Genomic DNA, 22923 nt, shown 5'->3' with positions numbered 1-22923 from the left:
GAGTGAAAGAGGCAAGAAGGTAAACAGAGTTGACTTGTGCTGTCTGTTGGCTGATGGGGGGGGCTCTGAACTTAACGTGATGGGATTCGGCGCGGCCGTTCCTGAGCAGGAGTGCGCGGGGCAGCCAGCAGTTTCCTCTCTACTAGCGGCCGCGCCTCGGTGTCCGCCGCTGTCGCCAGACCCAGGCCGACGAAGCGCTGTTCCTCAGCACTGCCCACCGTCTGCTGAATATTGCCTTGCGGGGGGGTGGGGGGGTGGTGAAAGACGAGCCCTGGGGGCAATTTGAATTTTTTTTTCCCCTCACGTTTTCTTTTATTAAATATCCCCCAGTGATCTACTCGAGGTCAGTTCTAGCAGCTGTGTCTCTGAGCCTCGTCCCAGCAGCACGCTGCCCAATACTGGACTGACCCTCCAGCGGTTGGCGGACCATGGCTTGCAGCACCTGGCGCGACAGCGCGGCAGGCCCTAAGGGAGTGTACTGAGGTGCCCTGCGCCGCCTGGGGACTTGGCGAAGCGCAGCTGGCAGCGGGAGTGGGACTGTGCACGGCGGCGGCGGGGCTGCTCCCGTACCATGTCGGCCGTCGCCTACATGGACTTCGTGGCTGCCCAGTGCCTGGTGTCCATCTCCAACGGCTCTGCCGTGCCCGAGGCGGCACGGCTGAAAGTGCCGGGCGAGGAGCAGGTGGGAAAGGAGCTGTGCGACCCCCGTGACGCTTGGAAGGACTACTGCACCTTGGTGACCATCGCCAAGAGCCTCCTGGAGCTGAACAAGTACCGGCCCCTGCCCGTCCCCTCCGTCTGCAGCGGCAACGTGGAGAGCCCGGACGAGGATGTGGGCTCTGACAGTGACGCGACCACAGAGCCGGGGTCGAGCCCGGCACACAACTCGGCGCCGGGGCAGCCCCCCCACCTGCGTGACGCCGTGCCCCCCAAGGGGAAGTTGGCGGCTGAGAAGCGGCACAAGTGCCCCTACAACGGTTGCGGCAAGGTCTACGGGAAGTCTTCCCACTTGAAAGCCCACTACCGAGTGCACACAGGCAAGCCGCGGGCGCGCGGGGGGGGGGGGGGGGGTTGCGGGGCGGGGCTCGAGGGAGCTGCTTGTCCTCGGGTGAACCCTGTGGGGATCGTTTGCCGCAATATCACTTATTTCCCCTCCCACAGTTCGGGTGGGGAGCCTGTGGAGGGGGGTCCCGTGTGAGCCCTATGTCGGTGTCACCGTAAATCTGGCCGAGAGCCTTCGGGGTTGTCTAAAATAGCGCGGCTTGGTCGGGTGCGGTATCTGCCAGGCCAGCGGCCGGTGAGCAGGCCGCCTGCCACCGCGGGGGGTGAGAGTGCCGGCTGCCCTGGGCAGGGCTGCGGCAGCGGGGCGTGGCTCGTCCTCCCGCACCCCCGTGGGCTTCCTGACTCCTCAAGGGAGAGCCTAGCTCAGCTCTTCCAATAGCCCTGGTGCAAAAGGGCCGGCAATTAATGGAGGAAAGCCCAAGGAAGAAAAAGGCAGGGAGCAGAAGAGCAAGTCTTGTGGAAAATCTTGTGTTTTAGAAAAGTAGCAACCTTTGGAAAGTGGAATACGCTTTTGGTAAACAGATTAGCTTGAAGAGAAGCTGTTGGTGACTGATATTCTAAGATTGCTGTATTGCTTTTATTTATGAGCTTCTTGAATCGGACTTTCTGATCCAGTGCTACAGCACATAAGTTTCTTGGTTATGCAACAGTCACCTTCATTATAGATGCTGTGGTAGGTTAACCTTGGCTAGCTGCCAGATCCCCACCTAGCTGCTCTCTCACTCCCTCTCCTCAACAGGACAGGGGGAGAAAATAAGGTGGAAAAGCTCAAGATCAAGATAAGGACAAGGAGATTGCTTACCAATTACTGTCATGGGCAAAACAGACTCTACTTGGGGAAGATTAATTTATTGCTAATTAAAAATAGAGTAGGATAGTGAGGAAACAAAACCCAAAACTTTTAAAATAAATAAAACCCAACCTCAAACACTACCACCCACTTCTTCCCAGGTTCACCTTCACTCCTTCATTCCTGACTTCTCTACCTCCTCCCCACCCCAAGCGGCACAGGGGGGATGGGGAATAGGGGTTGCAGTCAGTTTGTAACACTTTGTTTCTGCTGCTCCTTCCTCCTTACATTCTGCTCTAATGTGGGGTCCCTCCCACAGGATACAGTCCTTCAAGAACTGTTCCAGCACAGGGTCCTTTCTGTGGGGTAGAGTCCGTCAGGAACAGACTGCTCCAACATGGGCTCCTCTCCACAGGCCACAGTCCCTGCCAGGAGCCTGCTCCAGTGTGAGCTCTCCACAGGCTGCAGCTTCCTTCAGGGCATATCCACCTGCAGTAGTAAAGATTTTTGGCTCATTTTCTAAAAATAAATCAGTTGCCTTGGGTAAAAAAAAAAAAAGCTCTCCTGCTGTTCTTCGAAAGGATGTGTATTTGGTAATGCTCAACTATTGTTTTTACCTTTTTGAAGTCAGGTTTAATTCATCAGTTTTGCAGTCTGTGTTTTGATAGCCCTTAGTATCTTTAAGCTTTACTTCATGCCAGGGAAACTGGATGTTTCAGGATCCTAGTAATGGCTTGAGTACTGAAGCGTAGGATGGTTGTGTTGTATGTTGGCACCATACTCTGTCTTACTTCTGGGCTATGTGAAGTGAACTGTTAAATCTTGGCATAGCTCCTTGCAAAGGGGAGGCCACGTCTCCCTTGCATGGTTATAAATTACACCTTTTGGCTTTTGTTGGCAGACCCCCTCAAGCAGGTGAAGGACAAAATTAACTTAAGGGGAAAATTCCAAAAGTATGAGACTTAAAAACCTGTGTCAGCCCCACGGACTCCCCATGGAAGAGACTTTCTTCAGGGACTTAGGTTACTTTGCAAATGATACCAGCAGGTTAACTTGTACTCCCTAGATGTGATTCATTCAACTTAGAGGATTTAGCCACTGTCCATATGGGATTGGCTTCTTTGCTCAGCTGTTCCTGTTATCATAACCCATCTCAACTGAGATGGCATTTTTCACAAGGGCTTCATTCATAAGACTGTGTCCTTTAATACCCATGTACTCTCCCAAGTGGTTTAGAGGGTGTGGCAAAATGGAAACTTAGTGATTAAAAAAAATCTGCTGCAGCAACTCTTCTTTCCTCTGGTTCTGCCTAACAATTAAGAGCATAGTAATTGTAGACTTTTTTTAATTTCTCTAGATTAAAGGGCTGTGTATGAGTAAGGAAAGGCATGGATCAAAGGAAACACACTGCCATGTGCTTCATATCTGTTTTGTAAATGACTTCTGGATTTTGTATATTGGCAGTGATAGTAAGTGGTGAAGTAAAAAATGAATTTATCACTGAGGGAATGTGTTGCAAGTTATTGTTTTAGTATTTAGTGCAGTCTGAGTAGGGCATGGCCAAATCTGAACACTGACTAAACTTCTATTGCTCTGACTTGCCTGTTCATCTAGCTATATTTGTATTGCAAAGGAAGAGACCTGGAATTGGTTATCTACCTATGCCCTACTAGGAGATCTGTTATGTGCTTGGCTCAAGAGGTCAGGAGAAAGGAGAATTACTGGATGTGGTTCAGTGGTGGACTCTGCGTTTAGGTGGAGTTAAGACTGTCTCCATGAGCAAGGAAAGAAGATGGTCAGTGATGACCCTTAAATAACCTCATGTTGTGGTTTAACCCAGCAGGCAGCTAAACACCACACAGCCATTGGCTCACTCCCCCCCCACCCCCAGTGGGATAGGGGAGAGAATTGGGGGGAAAAAAGTAAAATTCGTGGGTTGAGATAAAGACCGTTTAATAGGAAAGAAAAGGAAGGGGAAATAATAATAATGATGATGATGATGATAAAAGAATACACAAAGTAAGTGATGCACAATGCAATTGCTCACCACCTGCCGACCGATGCCCAGCCAGTTCCTGAGCAGCGGTCGCTGTCCCCTGGCCAACTCCCCCCAGTCTATATACTGAGCATGATGTCATATGGTATGGAATATCCCTTTGGCCAGTTGGGGTCAGCTGTCCTGGCTGTGCCCCCTCCCAGCTTCTTGTGCACCTGGCAGGGCATGAGAAGCTGAAAAGTCCTTGACTAGTTTAAGCACTACTTAACAACATCTAAAACATTGGTGTGTTATCAACATTATTCTCATCCTAAATCCAAAACACAGCACTATACCAGCTACTAGGAAGAAAATTAACTCTATCCCAGCCGAAACCAGGACACCTCAATACCGTAGGGATTATTGTGTTATCAACTCAAAGATTTCAGCTCAAATCCTCTTTTGGAGGCTGAAGGTAACTGATGCCTTGCAAAACTTTGGCTCACAAGTGACAAAGGAAATATATTAGTATCACTTCCACTTAGTGCTCAGATACCCGCCCTGATACGGGGACCAAAATGGACATCAACTGGGATAGCATTTTGGGTCTTAACATGAAAATTAATATACTGTACAACCCACACTGCTGTATGCAATATAGTTCTAAGTATCTTCTGAAGTGGTGTGAGGCTTACGAAGGCCACTCACTTGCGGGTGGCACATAACTCCAAGTATTAAATGCTTAACTTGGACCCACTAATATACCTTTACTGTAGTTCTGTGTGATTAAAAACATTACAAAAATGCAGCAGTAAATAAACTTTGAGAGCTTTCTAATGTAAACAGTTAATAGTAACCAACTGAAATACTAAATGATGCTGCTAATGCTAATTACTTTTTATAAATGGCAGAACAATTCCATAGCAACAGTGGGATTTGATTGAGCCTCCAGAGTTATTCATAACTACATATTGTGGAGTGTTAATGCTCCCTCCTCAGTACCATTTTTTTTTTTTTAAATCTTTTATCTCATCTCAAATTTTTGAATCCTTTCCATCTACCTTCCACTTCTTAATCAGGCTTTAATTTGGTTTCTTGCTGCTTTGTAGCCTTTAGTTGAAGTAGGTACACAATTATCAATTAAAAACTTCCTGCTCTTAAAATTTCAATATTTAACCGCTGTCTCTCAATCTTGGACAATGACTTTAGGACTTTGGTTCACACCTATGATCTTGCTTGTACCAACATGACTTTTTACTCATGGATGCTAACTAAGCAAGGTGGAAAGCTCTGAATACTGATTTGTGCTGTGTAATGTTGAGAATCTAAAAATTCACTGGACCGTATTTGGTCAGCTAACAGAAAATGAGACATGAAAGAGTAAATAAAGTTAGAAGACCAAAGACTTGATGTTGAGAGGTTAAAGGTCTGTATCTTACTAGTAATTCTCTAAACCTGTTGGTCCAAAGGCATTATATATTTCAGAGACCAAAACTATCTGTATAATAACTGTTTGCTTGAGCCTTTGAGTCTAGCTAAATTTCCAGAAGACTGGTGGGTTGACCCCAGCCAAACAGCTACCCTGCACCTCTCATTCCCCTCTCCTGCGGAATGGGGAGAAAATAGAAGAAAGGCAAGAAGACCTGTGGATTGAGATAATGTCACTTTAATAAGGAAAGCAAAAGCTGTGTGCTCAAGCAAAGCAAAATAAGGAATTCATTCACTACTTCCCATCAGCAGGCAGATGTTTAGCCATTTCCTGGAAAGCAGGGCCTCAGCACGTGTAATGGTTGCTTGGGAAGACAAACATCATAGCCATGAACGTCCCTGCTTCCTCCTCCTTTCCCTGAGATTTTATTGCTGAGCATGACATCATATGGTATGGAATATCCCTTTGGTCAATTCAGGTCAGCTGTCCTGGCTATGTACCCTCTCAGCCTTTTGCCCACTCCCAGCCTACTGGCCTTTGAGCCAGGTGAGGGATTTGGAGAGAAAGTCTTGATGCTGTGCAAGCACTGTTCAGCAGTAGCCAAAACATTGGTACGTTATCAACATGGTTCTAGCCACAAATGCAAAGCACAGCACTGTGTGGGCTGCTATGAGGAAAGTTAATTCCATCTCAGCCAGACCCAGCACATCCGTCTAAAACTGTCTTCTGTGGTGATCTTAACAAAAAAGTCAGTGGATAGTGCTGCACATGCTACTTAAGCAAGCAGCCCTTGGTTGTGCCACCATTCCTACTGAACTCAGTATGACTTAGAATAGGATTTGCAGGAGGAAGCTAAGGAAGTCTGAACTCTCTTTTCCAGAGGGTAGGCCTTTCATTTCTTGCCAGACCCCCAGTGTTTCTGTGATATAATCAGATACTTCTTCATTCTATCTTGGATGTATACCGAAATTCAAAATTTATTAACTTGCAAAAGCCTGTGATACAAGGACAAGCCTATCACTGAAACTAAACTACTGCCTTTCCTGTCTTATCACTACTGTCCAAAACTAACTTGGAATTTATTATTTAAATTCTGATGTCTTGGACAGGAGCACTATTACAGGTAAGATTGTGTGAACTATTTCCCATAGCATCTCTGAGGTACATGGCACTTTGAGTAGAAGATAAAAGATGGTGTTATCCCAAAGCTCACAAGCCAAAATCTGTTTGTCTGGAGGGCAGGTGGAGGATATGAAATATGAGGTGACCTTACCTTAGTCTCATAATACTTAGGTAGTATTATGAGAATAGGACAGGTAAACTCTGATCAAGTTTGGTAGTAGCAGGATGGATTACAAGAGTGGTCTTTCTGCATAACAGTCTTGAGTATTGAGGTGGCATGGGCAAGTCTTGCAGACTTCCCCTGAGGGCTTTCTGAGCATAGAAAAAGGCCCAGACATAGGCAAGATGTGCACAAGACCAGAGCCCTGGAAGTAAGAGCAGATATGCAGAGGATTAGCTTGAAAATGCAAAGACTTCTTTAAATAGGTAGTTTTAGAGGTTTGATATGGCCAGTAATATGTAGGTTTACTGTTAGCCTCAAAAATGAGGAGGGGGGAGGGTGAACTTAACAGAGGAGGATGTGCAGACCAGAGGATCTCCAGGGAAAATAAAGACAGACGTATGAGAGTAAATAAGCAATCTCAGCCAGAAGGCCTGGGCAGGGAGCACTGAGCAAAGGACAAGATACCAAAAGAAAGGAGAAGAATGGCAGGAGAAACTAAATTAAAGAATGTACACTTGCTATGATGGTGTGAATGCAAGCCAGTTAAAGGGCATATGGCAGCTCATAGCAGATCCTCCTGGTTAGAAAAGAGGGATAGAGAAGGTACCATGATGTTAGTTTGTGAGATGCCTCTTACAGGACCTTTAGAAGTTAACTCACCGGGGGGGGTGGGGGGTGGGGGTGGTGTAAATTCCAGACACTTCCCAAAATTTAGTGCTACAATTTGGTGGGAAGTTCATGTCTACATCAGGTACTCTTAATTAAGGTTAGATGCACAAAAAATCCTGTTGTATGAAAAGTTTTCCCTCTAACTAGGTTTTATAGCCAACTGCCATCTTGTAAATCAGGTCCAAACGATACAAAGTTTGTAACATTAGGCAGTTGATACACCCTTAAACTCTTCAGACATTTTCATAGAATCATAGAATCACTAAGGTTGGAAAAGACCTCTAAGATCATCGAGTCCAACCGTCAACCCAACACCACCATGCCCACTAAACCATGTCCCTAAGCGCCTCATCTACACGTCTTTTAAATACTTCCAGGGATGGGGACTCAACCACTTCCCTGGGCAGCCTGTTCCAATGTTTAACCACTCTTTCAGTAAAGAAATTTTTCCTCACATCCAATCTAAACCTCCCCTGGTGCCACTTGAGGCCATTTCCTCTCGTCCTATCACTAGTTACTTGGGAGAAGTATCAATTTTGCTCCAATTGATAGTCAGTAGTAGGTTGTAGGCAGAAGCATGGATCCATAGATGGCCATTCTACAAGGTGAATCTGAGGAGCATTTCTGGCAGAAGGGAAAGACACACACAGCAGCTGATTAGTGCTGCAATATAGATATCATAATATTGATCCAGGTGCCATATCAGTTTAGTTTGGTTGTTTAGCCTGGAGAAAAGGAGGCTGAGGGGAGACCTTATTGCTCTCTACAACTACCTGAAAGGAGGTTGTAGCGAGGTGGGTGTCGGTCTCTTCTCCCAAGTAACAAATGATAGGATGAGAGGAAACGGCCTCAAGTTGTGCCAGGGGAGGTTTAGATTGGATATTAGGAAAAATTTCTTCACCAAAAGGGTTGTCAAGCATTGGAACAGGCTGCCCAGGGAAGGTATTTAAAGGCTGTGTAGACGTGACATGGTTTAGTGGTGGACTTGGCAGTGTTAGGTTAACAGTTGGACTCGATGATCTTAAGGGTCTTTTCCAACCTAAATGATTCCATGATTCTATGACTGTACTGCTTTGTTATTTGTATTCTAGATTATCACTAGATTGACAGACTGTACACATATAGATATGTTGGCAGTCCTCTGCTTGAGCTTTTTTGAGTATTTTATGTGAGCATAATCTGAAATTTATGCAATGCAATGACACATTGCCAGTTCCTTTACAATAAGACTGAAGAGCAGAAAGTGGAGCCAGCAGGACATTTTTGCTAAACCCAGACCTTTGTCTGCAACCCCTGTTCTCAAGGATTTATAAAAACATGCAAATTCTTAGGGTTCTAATAGGCATATTTCCAGGTATTGGAGAAATATGATCATATTAACTGGAAGCCTTGCTAGCTGAGCAAGGTAGGCAGAAATCATAAAGATTAAGTCCAGTGTTGTCTGACTCAGTTGTGGTTTATTTCTGTTTCAAAAAATAAAGTTAAGTGAGTGTATGTTTCACAGTGGGGAAAACACCTCAGAAAAGCTTGCATGGGTTATATTAATTCAATCCATGTAAGGAAGTACACATGTAGGAAAGAAGCAGTGAGCAGGCATTGCCCATAAGGATGTGACTCCTGTTGCCAGATGGATGTATTGAAAATGCAGCTCTACTGAGTTCCTGCATGCTGTTGTGTTATGATATTGAAGACCATGTGGTAGGCATCACCTGTGCTTTTTTTAAGTTTGTGTCTCTTGCACTCCTAGGCGTTAGGATCCATGTGGGAATGATCATTCCCCTTCATTAATTGCAGTGCTGTTCTGTACCGCGCTGTCATTCATTGCCTCACAGAGCTCCCAAACCTGCAGGCAGAAGCCAAGTTAAGATTAAAAGGCCAAACTCTGGGGTAGTGATGGTAAAGCACACTTCAAATGTTTATTTGTGGTAATGTAGTTTATCATCTAGATGTAAGCTATGGTGACTGTGAATAGCCTGAGAACACTCTATAAATACCTTAAACTTGAAGGAAGAGTCTGTTGAAATATTGACTAATGAATTAATATTAAAATAATCAAAATTATATTATCTTTCTGAATACACATAAAATTGAGACCAGTAATGTACCTCAGTTTTATCAAAGATGGACAGAAGGCATTAAGTACAGCAACCATGTGTGTTTCTGGCCACAAGTGTTAAGCTTGTCTGTACATGAGCAACTTGATAAGATAACCACCACTTAACCTCCTTCACACACATCTTCAGAGAACAGAAGAGTACACTGCAGTGAGGACAATGCTTGCTCTGAGCAAGCTGAGCTTAGCTGTTGTCTACCTAGTTGTGGTAGGTCCTACAGACATGTTGACTGTAGTTACTTTCAGCTAGCCCCACAGATGCTTGCAACATTGATCTCTGCAGAGCCAGGTCACCAAGTGGAATCCGAAGAAAGGTCTTCCTTTGCAACGCAAATGCATAAGGGAGAGCCAAGCACCTCAAAGAGGGAGCTCCAGCTGTGCATAGGGCTGTCTGTGTTAGCATGTCGGTAGTTCAGTGCCTGACTCCAGGCTGGAGAGAAAGATGGTTCTATCTTTGCTCAGGATACCTAACCACGAACCTTCTTCTGAAGCAAAGCGCCTATGCCAAGTCATTCCTCTTTGTGCTAGAGAGGAGGGAGGGGACAAGTTCCATAACGCTATTATACCCAGTAGCTCAGTAATTAGAAAATGCCATCAGTAGCTGAAAGACCAGTTTTCAAGTCCCTGCTCTGTAGAGTTTAGAAAGAGACCCCTCTGATTGGAGAAAGTTTCTGCTCCTTACCCTGTTGAAGCTGTTCCTCTTTAACAAGCATTTAATTATTTAGATGGAATGGGAACCTAAACCCAGTGCTTCTCAATACCAGGTTAAGTGCCCTAAGCACCATGCTATGAGTTGGTCTCTCTCCATTGCTCAGTTAATATTTAAATATTACTACAAAATGGAGGAAGTTCAAATAGAGAAAAGATGGAAAAGGAGAAGAGGTTAGAGACTTGCCCCAGAGTACCCAAGAGTCCATTGCTGAGGATATTCCTCTCAGCTATGAAAAGTGTGAATTTAACTCTCAGGTGAGGTCTTTCATCTCCCAGGTAGCTTCCCTGACTGATAGACATAAGGGAGCACAATCCCCCAAATAAAGCCTTTTCTAAGGCATACTAGGAGGGATATAATCCAGTAGAGAAGCTACAAGGATATTCCTTGCATCTGACACTGTATCAGATAGGGGTAACAGCAAGATTGAGTCTCACTGGGATTCAGGCATGAGCTAGGACTCCCAACAGCTCAGTAGAGCTGGGTTTTAGTGGGTGGTTTTGCATCTGGGTTTGGTTTTGGTTGGTTTTTTGTTTGTTTTGTTGGTTTTTTTGAAAGAAACTCAAACAGCTGCACATGTAAGCAGCTGTTGAGTGGTGGTTTTGAGGATGTCAGAGCAGTCTACTTGCTGAAGGTGGCATTTTTAACACCTTAATCAACTTGTGGTGTTAAGTCCTGAGTGCTGGTGGAATAAACTTATTGATGCAAATTATCCATCCGTTGCCTATCCTAATCAACCCGACATTGATTAGGGGTCTGTTAAATCCATTGCAAGACTAGCTGGTTGAGGTTTAAGTGTTCTAGAAGTCCTTGTTTTATACAAATAGTACATCCCATCCTCACTGCTGATCTTGCTGTGTGCTGTTTCTCACCATCATCTGTAGCTTTGGTTGCCATGTTTTAATGATCCAATTTTGGACTCTCTCAGAAGAGGAAAAAGGCTGCTTGAAATGTCTCCAGTCCACTGCTCAGAAGTGGGTGTACAGATGCCTGTGAGATTAGTCTTCATCAGAATATCTTGGATTTTGAATGAGTGTCCACATGTCCCACAGGAAACTGCTCATTCAGTGTGTGGGGGGGAAACAAGGACACTGGAAGACAAAAGTAAGAGAGACCTGAGATAACAGCTATTCTGAGGCAAGGAAGAAAGCCTGTCCATCTTTTTTTCTGCAATAAGCTGGACCATGTTCTTTGCACTCATCCATCTACAGAACCTGTGATACTTTGTGAGACACTGAGAAACACAAGAGTGGTGGCTGAGTGGGTTCACAGGAAGAAGAAAAAAAAAAAATGCTTATTGTGGTCGTGTCTAAGTCAAGGATTGTAGTTCAGGACCAGATCTTTTCGGGATACCAAGATTTCTTTGGAAAGTTCGAGTTCCAGCAGCCACAGAGCTTCAGAAGGATCTTGGAAGACAAAGACAAGAAGGTATGCTAGATTCTCCTATTTGAACCACGCAGAGTTGAATCTGTGTGTTGAAGCTGTGGAAATACTGTCGTCTTTCCCCCCCCCCCCTTTTTTTTTTCCTCTCCCCTTCCCCCCCTCTGACTTAATGCAAACAGTCCTGTTTTCCTAAGTAGTTTTGCTCTTGCCTGATGGCAAAAGATTTCCTTTTCAGCTTTCCATAGTTGTGTGCTTTCCCATCTCCCTCTTTCCCATCAGCTCCCTCAAATCCCTGATAGGAAGGGGTCAGTCCTGCTGTAGTTCTGTACCTCTCGATTTTAGGGCAGGTGCTGCAGGCAGAGGTGGAAGTCCCTGCAGCAGTAGATAATAGCTACAGCTATGCCATGTCACATGGCTAGACACAGAATAGGAATCGAGTACAGACACTGCATCCCATAAGTCAAACTCGGAACCATTCTTCAGTTTTGATACTTAATATAGTTGCTATTATGCATCCTAGGCAGCACAGTCCTACCATGTACCTGATGGTATCTTGTTTTGTACATACATCAGTCAAGGGTGTCTAATTAGCTGTCTGTTCATGCAGCTGCAACTATAGTCCATTTGACTTCCTAGTTAATGTGTGAAGCAGTATCATTAGCATTATTTGATAACAAACTGTTCTGCATTAGCTAACATAGATCCCAGACTCTGGACTCATGGCTGTGTCCAACTTCACTACTGTCAGCCAGAAAAACAAAGCAAGTCTAACAAACAGCTCATCTTGGCCAGACTTCCATCCACACCAACAGCAATTTCTGAAAGTCTTCTGTAAAGTCAGTGCTCAAACAATTCCAGTAATTCACTTAAAATTAAGTTCATTCCATGGTGTATTAACTTAAAATTAAGTTTGCACCACAGAAGCTCAGTTTGTTCCAGTCCTAGTGCATGTCCTTTTATAAGCCTTTAGTAGCCTAAGTGTGTGATTATCAATTTTGTCTTTGGCTTTTTCAAACACCACTTTTTCATTTTCCATCTGGAAAAATAAGACAGCCCAGACACTTGCTTGTCTAAATTAAGTCATCTTTGTTAAAGCCACTGAACTGCAGCTCCTAACCTCAGTCATCCACATCTAAAACAGCGTCTTGTAGTGAGAAGACAAATGATGAATCAGGATATTTGGTATAATACCTGTACTATTAATGAATCTACTAATGCAGACTTTATATTCTTCTTTTCTTTTCTTTTCTTTTCTTTTCTCTTTTCTTTTCTTTTCTTTTCTTTTCTCTTTTCTTTTCTCTTTTCTTTTCTTTTCTTTTCTTTTCTTTTCTTTTCTTTTCTTTTCTTTTCTTTTCTTTTCTTTTCTTTTCTTTTCTTTTCTTTTCTTTTCTTTTCTTTTCTTTTCTTTTCTTTTCTTTTCTTTTCTTTTCTTTTCTTTTCTTTTCTTTTCTTTTCTTTTCTTTTCTTTTCTTTTCTTTTCTTTTCTTTTCTTTTCTTTTCTTTTCTTTTCTTTTCTTTTCTTTTCTTCTTCCTCCCCCAGAAACCCTGCATAAGACCACAGTGTGGAAAATCTGGAATGTTTCAGGGCAGGACCAAAAAAAGCTAAATAATTGACCCCCCTAGTCAGAAAAAAATGGAAAGTTACCTGCCTCAGCTCATAAAAAGCAGCTTAGATACAGAGTTTAAACTTGTAGAGAAATTAAAAACCTTCTATTTGAGGGAGAACATGTGAGAAGGAACAGGGAGAAAAGATCAACTGGAGCAAGAGAACAGAGATCAAAAGGATCCACAATGGCTTTATATCCATACAGGATCTGATGCAGAAGTGCGAGTTCTTTAGACTTCAAAAAAGATCTATGGAGAACCAATGTTAGCTTGTGCTGTTATGTCCACCATTCTGAAGACACCTATTCCAATAACCTTTAAATGAATTTGTTTCATTTGTTACTTCTGTAAGCTGCCCTGGATATGTCTTTTGAATAAAGTTTTATCTCTTGTTCAGATTCTATCGCATATGGTTTTAAGGTATTGTTGATACATCAGTGGCCATTCCTCCATCACTTGGTTGAAATCCAAGCTAAGACATGTTTTAAAACATAAGTAGCATACTGACAACAAAGGAAATAGTACATAATACCACTTCAGTTTAAGGGTTTATTCTGCTCATTTCAAGCCTTAGCAGTACTAAGGGGAAAAACATGCGGGGAAGGGGAATGTCTGACTAGAGCACAGAAGTCAGTAGCACCTTGTTATTGCCAGCCTAGATACCTAATCTCTCTCTAATAGAATTAGGCATTTCTGCAGGCTGAAGAGCTGTCCTGAGGTAGATTATAAGAAATGTTGCTTCTGGGGAAGGGGCAGGATGCCTGAACTTTTTCCACTGCTCTGGAGTGTTAGGTACCTGATATAGAGCCATATACTAGATGCCTCCACACATGCAAGATTTATAGCATTTCTCCCACGCTCCCTGGGGGATCCAGAAAGCTTTTCTGCGCCTCCTACTGATGCCTGCTTCAAGAAGCTATGACAGAAACCATGAGATAGTAAAAGAGCAGTACAAGTGAAATGCTTGACTCAAATGTCATGTGCAGACATCAAGCAGAGCAAAGCCAGAAGAGACTGGTTAGCATGGTGCCATCACACAAGTGCTCTGTATGGTTGTGCACACCTCCTAGTGTTGCCCTGGGTTGTAGCTGTGATCATGGCCTTCACGTGTATATGAGCAAACATACAGTTTTAATTTCTTCTATACAGGCAATGCTTATTCCAAAAGGCTTCCAACCACGTTTAAAAACGTACAGCAGGAAGCCAAGAAATCTGTAAAAAATAACCCACAGGTCAGAATAGCTTGCAGTGATGTTTCCACCCTGGTCTGGGTTAATGCACCAGGCTAAATTGGCATTTTGCTATTTCTGCTTCCTTCTTCCTTGACCAAGAGCCAGTCTTGCTGTGAGATGAGGAAAGAAATTGCACAGGAAGCAGATTATGCTGTGGCTGGCCTAAGAGGCTGCCTTAATGTGCAAACTCTTACTCATCTAGCTAAAACTACCAAATGCTGGTCATTCTGGGACAGAGTAGTCTGCCTGTCAAGGAATACCATATAATTAGAAGCCTAAACCATTAAAATTACTACATAACTTATGAGAATTTCACTAGGGCTTTAAGGGCCCATTGTGTGGCTAAATCTCAGCTTATTTAGTCTATCATCTTCCTCTTTGACATCACATCTTCTGGATGCCATCAGTCATTTTCTCCCCACTCCTCTGCCCCCATTCTTCTCTCTAAAGCTTTGCAATGCTTTCCATTACCAGTTGTCATCCTGGCTTCTGGGCTATTAATTCCTCAAGTCTTTAGTCTGGTCTTTCATCTCTGCTGCTGTGTCTGAGGAGTTATTCCAAGGCACACTTGCTTGTAAATGACTCCTTTTTTTGTGATCTGTAAACATAAAGTAAGCTTGTGTGTTGTGTCAAACTTCACAGTATCAAGAAACACTGGAGTTCTTGAATTTCTTTCCAGCTCTTCCAAGTTGGAAACACTCCTGGGATAGTTTTTATATTTCATGGTTGACTATAACTAGCTGTCACATAGCTGTTATTTATATTCCCTTTGGGAGACTCTTAAGAAAGGGAATTAAGGCATCAAAATGTACTGGCATGTGATGTCTGTGACTGAAAGCTTTCATGCAAACTTAAAAGTTTTCATTTCCTTCTGTGTCATATAATTGAGTCAGTGTACTGACCTGAGCATAACGCAAATGGTTTGGAATGAGGGGTGGAGATTCTACTGGGTCTGGATGGGATGGAGTTAATTTTCTTCATAGTAGCCCATATCGTGCTGCGTTTTAGATTGGTGACCAAACAAGGGTTGATAACTGTGCTGGTTTTGGCTGGGATAGAGTTAATTTTCTTCATAGTAGCTAGTATGGGGCTATGTTTTGGATTGGTGACCAAAACAGTGTTGATAATACAGGGATGTTTTTGTTATTGCTGAGCAGTGCTTACACAGAGTCAAGGCCTTTTCTGCTTCTCACAGCACCCTGCTAAGGAGTAGGCTGGGGGTGCACAAGATCTTGGGAGGGGATATAGCCAGGACAGCTGACCTAAACTGACCAAAGGGATATTCCATACCATGTGACGTCATGCTCAGCAATAAAACCTGAGGGAAAGGAAGAGGGGGGGCATTCATGGTTAAGGCTTCCCAGGAAGTGGCTGGACATCTGCCTGCTGATGGGAGGCATCTGCCTCTTTTTGCCTTTGCTTTTCTCATTAAACTACCTTTATCTCAACCCATGAGCTCGTCCATCTTATTTTCTCCCCCTGTCCTGTTGAGGAGGGAGAGTGAGAGAATGACTGGGTGGGGGTCTGGCAGCTAGCCAAGGTCAACCCACTACAGTCAGCTTTGCAGATCAGGAAAAATTGGGTCTGTGACTGTATGCAGGGCCCATGCAACCTGCAGAGGTTAACTGCAGGGGTTTGGGGTGTTAGGGAAATTATAGTGAGTACTGTTCACTCCTCACATCCTTGCTTTTAAAACAAAGGTGCAGTGTATTTTAGGTTAAGGTGTTTGGTTTTGTTCTTTACCATCATAGCAAACGTTTATATTGATAGAGCTGTGAATAATGAGATAATTTTCTTGCCCTCAAATCAGCCATCTAAGAGATTGAGGGGAGTCCTTTATTTTGTGGAGCAGCTTGGATTTCTGGGAGAAAGGGAAAGGAAAAGAGAGGGAGCATAGGCCTTCTCTCTCTACAGCCACAGCGTTTTTGCTGTACATATTTGTAGCCCTGGGTCTGCACAGCTCTCCCAATCCCCTCCCCACTCAATTCTTCCCAGACTGGAATTACTTGTCCTAGGTGAGATTTTTTTTTTGCTTCTTTTCTAATAGTTACAGATTATTTTATTCAGCCGAATGGAAGTGTTAGAGGAATAATAGTAGTGTTCCTTTCTCAAACCTTTGTAGTGAGCACAACATAAAAAATGTACAGGAATAGGCAGAGCTCATCTGTTGTTATGACAGCATTCAGTCATGTAAGGTTCTGCACTAGAGAGAGTTTCACGCGGTTGGAGGGGGTTTTGGCTTCTGCTAGAGGTGAGACTGAAACCTGATGAAGTGATCAACAGATCTGCAGACACTGACACCATGGCAAGAAATAAAGGCAGTTTTTCCCCTCAGCAGCATATTCCCCAGCTTCTCAGCTGTCCTGCTGCAGCAAAGTTTGTATGTGCTGGTGTTTATATCCCTCCCCTAAATTTCTTGTCATCCTTTCCTCCCTGCAGGTGAGCGACCATTCCCCTGCACGTGGCCCAGCTGCCTTAAAAAGTTCTCTCGCTCCGATGAGCTCACCCGGCACTACCGAACCCACACAGGTGAAAAACAGTTTCGGTGCCCCCTCTGTGAGAAGCGGTTCATGCGGAGCGACCACCTGACAAAGCATGCCCGGCGCCACACTGAGTTTCATCCCAGCATGATCAAGCGATCCAAAAAGTCCAGCTCCTTGTGAAGGCAGAGCTGGCCTGGGGAGGGGAGTGGGGGAAGCAAGCTGCGACAAGGACATGGTGAACAGTGCAAGAGTAGTCTGCTGCCGTGCTGTTCACAGTCTCTACTCACGGTTTGAAAGCACATGTAGCTGAAGTCTAAAAAATAAGTACTCTGTGTCCCCCTCCCCACCCTTTGCTAGGAACAACAGTCTTAAGCAAATGAATTGCAGAGTGAGTGAGGGAAGGGATGGTGATTGGACTAGGCAATGACTTTCTTTTGTAATTTAAAGCATTGACACTGGTGTATATACTGACTGGATGGTTTGGCCTGTGACACCACAGTAGCATGATTCCAAGGTCTTTGTGATTGCTGTGTCATGAACATGTTTTGTTGAACAATGTAATGCTGCTTATATTTAAAATTTATTGAGTAAAACCACATTCTGAGTCGCTTAAATAATTCTCAAGTAAAAACTCCATTTTAAAAGTGGGTTTACTTCTATTTCAGAATGATCCTTCATTTAAAAAGGCGGTTAAGAGAAACATTGTATTTGTTACTAATAGCATCTGATTGATACACAAAAAAAAGGTGAATTTATACTCAAGAAGACCAATTAAAGTAAATGTGTCTTTTCAATTTTTCTTTGTATTAACTATACTTTTGAATATAAGCTGCACTTTTTCCAGTAAAAATGTGTATAATTCAAGCAGATACTTAAAGCAAAAAAAATCCACAACAGCTCAGTCATTTTCTGACAGTATGTGTATTTAGCTCTATTATTTACTTACCTAGAAAAAATAGAAATCAGCCTGTGTAATGTGGCAGGGGTATGAGGGCAGAAAAAATACATCTCTCAGTTAACCCTATACTTTCATTTGACAAGAAATACAGTACTGTACTATAGAAATGCCACTAACAGTGCTTTATTTTGCTGTGTTTTGTTTGAATGGATGCATAACAGCAGCTGTCATCTTTATAAACTGCTCCTTTTTAAAGGTTTTTTTTCTCTTCATACACTTGCCTTAAAGATTTATTCTCTTCATATGCTTATCTAACTCCTGCAAAATCCAATGGCAGGTGTGTGTGCTTATGGAGAGAGTAGACATTTCCTTAAGAGCACTCTATTAATGTAAACAGCTAAAATTATTGTAAAGAGCATTTTGAAAGGGCTCCTATATCTCTTTATAGCTGTTGCTGTAGAGTATGGGGGAAACCCATGAGCTAATTGGAAATACAACACAGAAGGTGTGTCATAATATTCCTAGTGTCATAAGCTTCTCTAGGTACCTTGCATTGTACCCGTGTCATGCATGACACATCAAATACTGAGAAAGGCAATATTTATTTTAAAACTATGTTTTGCTCTTTAAGAGGAGCAAAACCATCACTGAAGGAAAACTTTAAATCATTGTCATTATCTGAGTATTCCATCTTTGCTATGTTAAAAACATGAACTGTAAGAGGTTATCAGTGATTTTTTCCCTCCCCAACTACTTATAGGGGAATAATTATGTTTACACATTTTTCTTTCCAGAAACATTCTTCTGTTCTGTTTTCACCCCTCAAGAAGAGGAAGGGGATGTGCAGCCCTTAGAGTCTTTTGGCCAAATTAATCTCAGGATAATCACACTGAAATCCAAAGTGTTTTCCCCCACAAATGAATTTAGGTCATCTTGTAAAATTTTTTACATAACAATCTTGTTAGTACACCTACAATTACAGTATCTTATTGCATTACCTGATAAAAAGCTTGCTTCCTAGAAACAAACATAAAAAAATCAACTCAGAGAGTATTTTCTTCTACAGCTGTATATAGCTTTCAGCATTAGAAATAGTTTGCATATAATTCATGATAAATTCCGTCTATGTGAGGAGAACTGCTTTTAAGGCATTAGGGATATTGAGCAGTCTATGCAATAAAAAGGGATGTGTGTTCTTCAGTGAAGACATCAGGAAACCAAGCACATTTTCTACCTCCATTTCAGCTTTTTGAAACATTTATTTTAGAAACCAAACTTTTATTTCTGGTGTCCAAATTGAGTTGTAGGAACATGTGTTCTTCCTAATAAAAATAGGTAGCAGCAGTATTTCTATTGATCTAGAAATATAAAGAATGTTCTGCTTACCAGTACTGTTAATGCTGCCTTGTTGAGTGGGGTCAGGGCCATGTGTAACCCAATGACATGACATTCAAAGGAGCATTCACATTCATCTTCATTCTTCTCTATGAAGATCACACAAACTTTATAGAGTCTGTCATATAGTCTGTATTGTTGCCATTTTGTAGGACAAATGCAGTACTTGGAAAATTAAGGCCTGAGCCTGTGAAATGTGAAATATCCTCACATCCTATCAACTACAATGGGGAGCTACAGCTGATAAACACCTCTTAAATCAATATGTAAATGTTTTGGCTACCAGGAATAACCTACATATGGATGTAAATGTCCAAATTTAGGGATCCCAGCTTGAATAGTCGGGGTAGAATGCACATTTAAAGAAATGTCATTGTTTCTTCGCTTTCTAAAGGAATTAACAGATGGGGGGGTACTTTGGTCCATGAAACAAAGGAACATATAGACTCATGTCGTTATTACTTGTGACAAAATCCTGTTTCTGAAAAAAACAACAACCAACCAAAACAAACCCGACTCCTAAACAGTAACTGATTTGCTCTAATGTATACTGTATTTCAGCATAGGACAGATGGGATTAATGTGATTCATTAACCACTAATAGAATATATTGGGAATGATCAGGTTTAGAGATTTATATTTTATTGTTTTGTTCATTTGGCTTTTTAAAGTTGGTTGGTTTTTTTTTTTAGTAAAAGCAAACAACAAATCTAACATATGAAACAAACTCCAGGTTAGTTCTTTGCATCTTGAAGTTAAGTTTTGAAAAAGTGTTGCAAATATTGGGAAAGAAAGGAAAATCAGGTTCTCTAATACTGTATGTACTTGTACTATTTTGGAAATACTTTATAGTGCTGAAGTTAGGACAGCTCCTCTCCTTGGTTGAGAAAGCCCATTACTATAGAGAAGCCATGGCTTTGAAGGTATAGCTATACAACATCTGTTTTGAACAATTTTTCATGACCTGTATTGCAGATCTATTTTCAGTTTGCAGATGGACTTAGCCCACCATACACCAGACTGGACACATACTTCAAAATGCTGGTTTACAGATTAGCGATCTGTAACACTGTAAAATACCAACTTTCCAACAGTTTAATCAGTTATCAGTTTTCTTTTTGTACAGTATCGGTATTCTTTATAAGTTATTTTGCTGTCCTGTTTTGTAAATAACATAAAATTGTTAAAAAAAAAAAAAGGAAAAAAAAGTAGGCATAGATGGTTTTGTACATATATATATAATGTTCAAATAAAAAAAAATACAAAAACGAATGTTGTTTTGCATGATTGGAGTCAGAGAGAGAGTGATCACGTAAACCAATCTGAATTATAAAAAAATACTGCTGCACATGATGAAATCCATGAGTTGAGTGATGTATGAGCCAGCTTCAAAGATCTTAGCATTGCTAGTTATTATGCTTGGGTCTTGTTTCTCTACTTTTTCATAGAATCATAGAATCATTGAGGTTGGAAAAGACCTCTAAGATCATCGAGTCCAACCGTCAACCCAACACCACCATGCCCACTAAACCATGTCCCTAAGTACCTCATCTACTCGTCTTTTAAATACCTCCAGGGATGGGGACTCCACCACTTCCCTGGGCAGCCTCTTCCAACATTTAATCACTCTTTCAGTAAAGAAATTTTTCCTCACGTCCAATCTAAACCTCCCCTGGCACAACTTGAGGCCATTTCCTCTCGTCCTATCGCTAGTTACTTGGGAGAAGAGACCGACACCCACCTCGCTACAACCTCCTTTCAGGTAGTTGTAGAGCGCGATGAGGTCTCCCCTCAGCCTCCTCTTCTCCAGGCTAAACAACCCCAGTTCCCTCAGCCGCTCCTCATAAGACTTGTTCTCCAGACCCCTCACCAGCCTCGTTGCCCTTCTCTGGACACGCTCCAGCACCTCGACGTCCTTCTTGTAGTGAGGGGCCCAAAACTGAACACAGTAGTCGAGGTGCGGCCTCACCAGGGCCGAGTACAGGGGCACGATCACTTCCCTACTCCTGCTGGCCGCACTATTTCTGATACAGGCCAGGATGCCATTGGCCTTCTTGGCCACCTGGGCACACTGCCGGCTCATATTCAGCCGGCTGTCAACCAGCACCCCCAGGTCCTTTTCCAACAGGCAGCTTTCCAGCCACTCTTCCCCAAGCCTGTAGCGCTGCATGGGGTTGTTGTGGCCAAAGTGCAGGACCCGGCACTTGGCCTTGTTGAACCTCATACAGTTGGCCTGGGCCCATCGATCCAGCCTGTCCAGGTCCCTCTGCAGAGCCTTCCTACCCTCGAGCAGATCAACACTCCCGCCCAACTTGGTGTCGTCTGCAAACTTACTGAGGGTGCCCTCAATCCCCTCATCCAGATCATTGATAAAGATATTGAACAAGACCGGCCCCAAAACTGAGCCCTGGGGAACACCGCTCCTGACCGGCCACCAACTGGATGTAACTCCATTCACCACAACTCTCTGGGCCCGGCCGTCCAGCCAGTTTTTTACCCAGCAAAAAGTATACCTGCCTAAGCCGTGAGCCGCCAGCTTCTCTAGGAGAATGCTGTGGGAGACGGTGTCAAAGGCCTTACTGAAGTCCAGGTAGACCACATCCACAGCCTTTCCCTCATCCACTAGGCGGGTCACCTGGTCATAGAAGGAGATCAGGTTGGTCAAGCAGGACCTGCCTCTCATGAACCCGTGCTGGCTAGGCCTGATCCCCTGGTTGTCCCGCACGTGCCCTGTGAGCGCCCTCAAGATGAACCGCTCCATAATCTTCCCCAGCACCGAGGTCAGGCTGACAGGCCTGTAGTTCCCCGGATCCTCCTTCCGGCCCTTCCTGTAGATGGGCGTCACATTGGCAAGCCTCCAGTCGTCCGGGACCTCCCCCGTTAACCAGGACTGCTGATAAATGATGGAGAGTGGCTTGGCGAGCTCCTCCGCCAGCTCCCTCAGCACTCTCGGGTGGATCCCATCCGGCCCCATAGACTTGTGAGCGTCCAGGTGGCGTAGCAGGTCATTAACTGCTTCCTCTTGGATTATGGGGGGTTCATCCTGCTCGCCGTCCCTGTCTTCCAGCTCGGGGGGCCAAGTACCCTGAGGATAACTGGTCTGCCTGTTAAAGACTGAGGCAAAGAAGGCATTGAGTACCTCAGCCTTTTCCTCATCCTCGGTGACAATGTTCCCCCCCGCATCCAATAAAGAATGGAGATTCTCCTTGGCTCTCTTCTTGTCATTAATATATTTGTAAAAACTTTTTTTGTTGTCTTTAACGACAGCGGCCAGATTGCATTCTAGCTGGGCTTTTGCCTTTCTCATTTCCTCTCTGCATGACCTAACGAGATCCCTGTACTCTTCTTGAGTCGCCTGCCCCTTCTTCCACAAGTGGTAAACTCTCCTTTTTCCCCTGAGTCCCAGCAAGAGCTCCCCGTTCAGCCAGGCCGGTCGTCTTCCCCGCCCATTCTTCTTACGGCGTACAGGGACAGCCTGCTCCTGCGCCTTTAAGACTTCCTTCTTGAAGATCGTCCAGCCTTCCTGGACCCCTTTGCCCTTCAGGACCGTCTCCCACGGGACTCTCTCAACCAACGTCCTGAACAGGCCAAAGTATTTTCCCAGGTATTCTTTCTCCCACTACTCCAGGGAGACAAAGACTAATTGTGGCATAACTTACAGTGGGGGAAGAATATTACCTCACTAGCATGCTCCAGCTACTAAGAAGTTTCTCTCCCATTGCTCAGTGGCTTTTGAGCTCAAGCTGATGCTCCTCCTTGCACCATGCAGCCGCCCCATGAGTTAATGTGCTTAAGCTTGTGCAACCATGCTGCTACCTTGAGATTTACATGGATTTGGATGGGTTCACGAATGTAAGGAGAAAATCTACCTGTTCAGCCTCTGAAGGAAGGAAAG

General features: G+C 43.6%; 2 protein-coding genes across 5 annotated transcripts in view; one reads left to right on the top strand and one right to left on the bottom strand.

Annotated features, from left to right (window-relative positions):
- Nucleotides 1–299: 299 nt before the first annotated feature.
- Nucleotides 300–17577, top strand: LOC143171985 (Krueppel-like factor 9). Its single transcript, XM_076361177.1, has 2 exons — nt 300–1037; nt 16692–17577. Exons 1-2 carry the CDS (start codon nt 572–574, stop codon nt 16913–16915), a joined length of 690 nt encoding a protein of 229 aa, XP_076217292.1. The 5' UTR covers nt 300–571; the 3' UTR covers nt 16916–17577.
- LOC143171986 (structural maintenance of chromosomes protein 5-like) overlaps nt 8654–22923 on the bottom strand; it is a 62866-nt gene continuing 48596 nt past the window's right edge. For 3 of the 4 annotated variants that reach the window (XM_076361178.1, XM_076361179.1, XM_076361180.1), the window contains one exon: nt 10303–11123. In XM_076361178.1, coding sequence (XP_076217293.1) covers nt 11041–11123 — 83 coding nt within the window. In that variant the 3' untranslated portion in view covers nt 10303–11040. Of the gene's footprint in view, nt 9054–10302; nt 11124–22923 lie in introns of those variants that run through there. The other variant, XM_076361181.1, reaches the window with a different exon arrangement.

This window comes from Aptenodytes patagonicus, chromosome W (assembly GCF_965638725.1).
Source record: "Aptenodytes patagonicus chromosome W, bAptPat1.pri.cur, whole genome shotgun sequence".
NCBI lineage: Eukaryota > Metazoa > Chordata > Aves > Sphenisciformes > Spheniscidae > Aptenodytes > Aptenodytes patagonicus.
The sequence above is the reverse complement of the archived record's forward strand: the minus strand, read 5'-3'. Positions and strand labels throughout refer to the sequence as shown.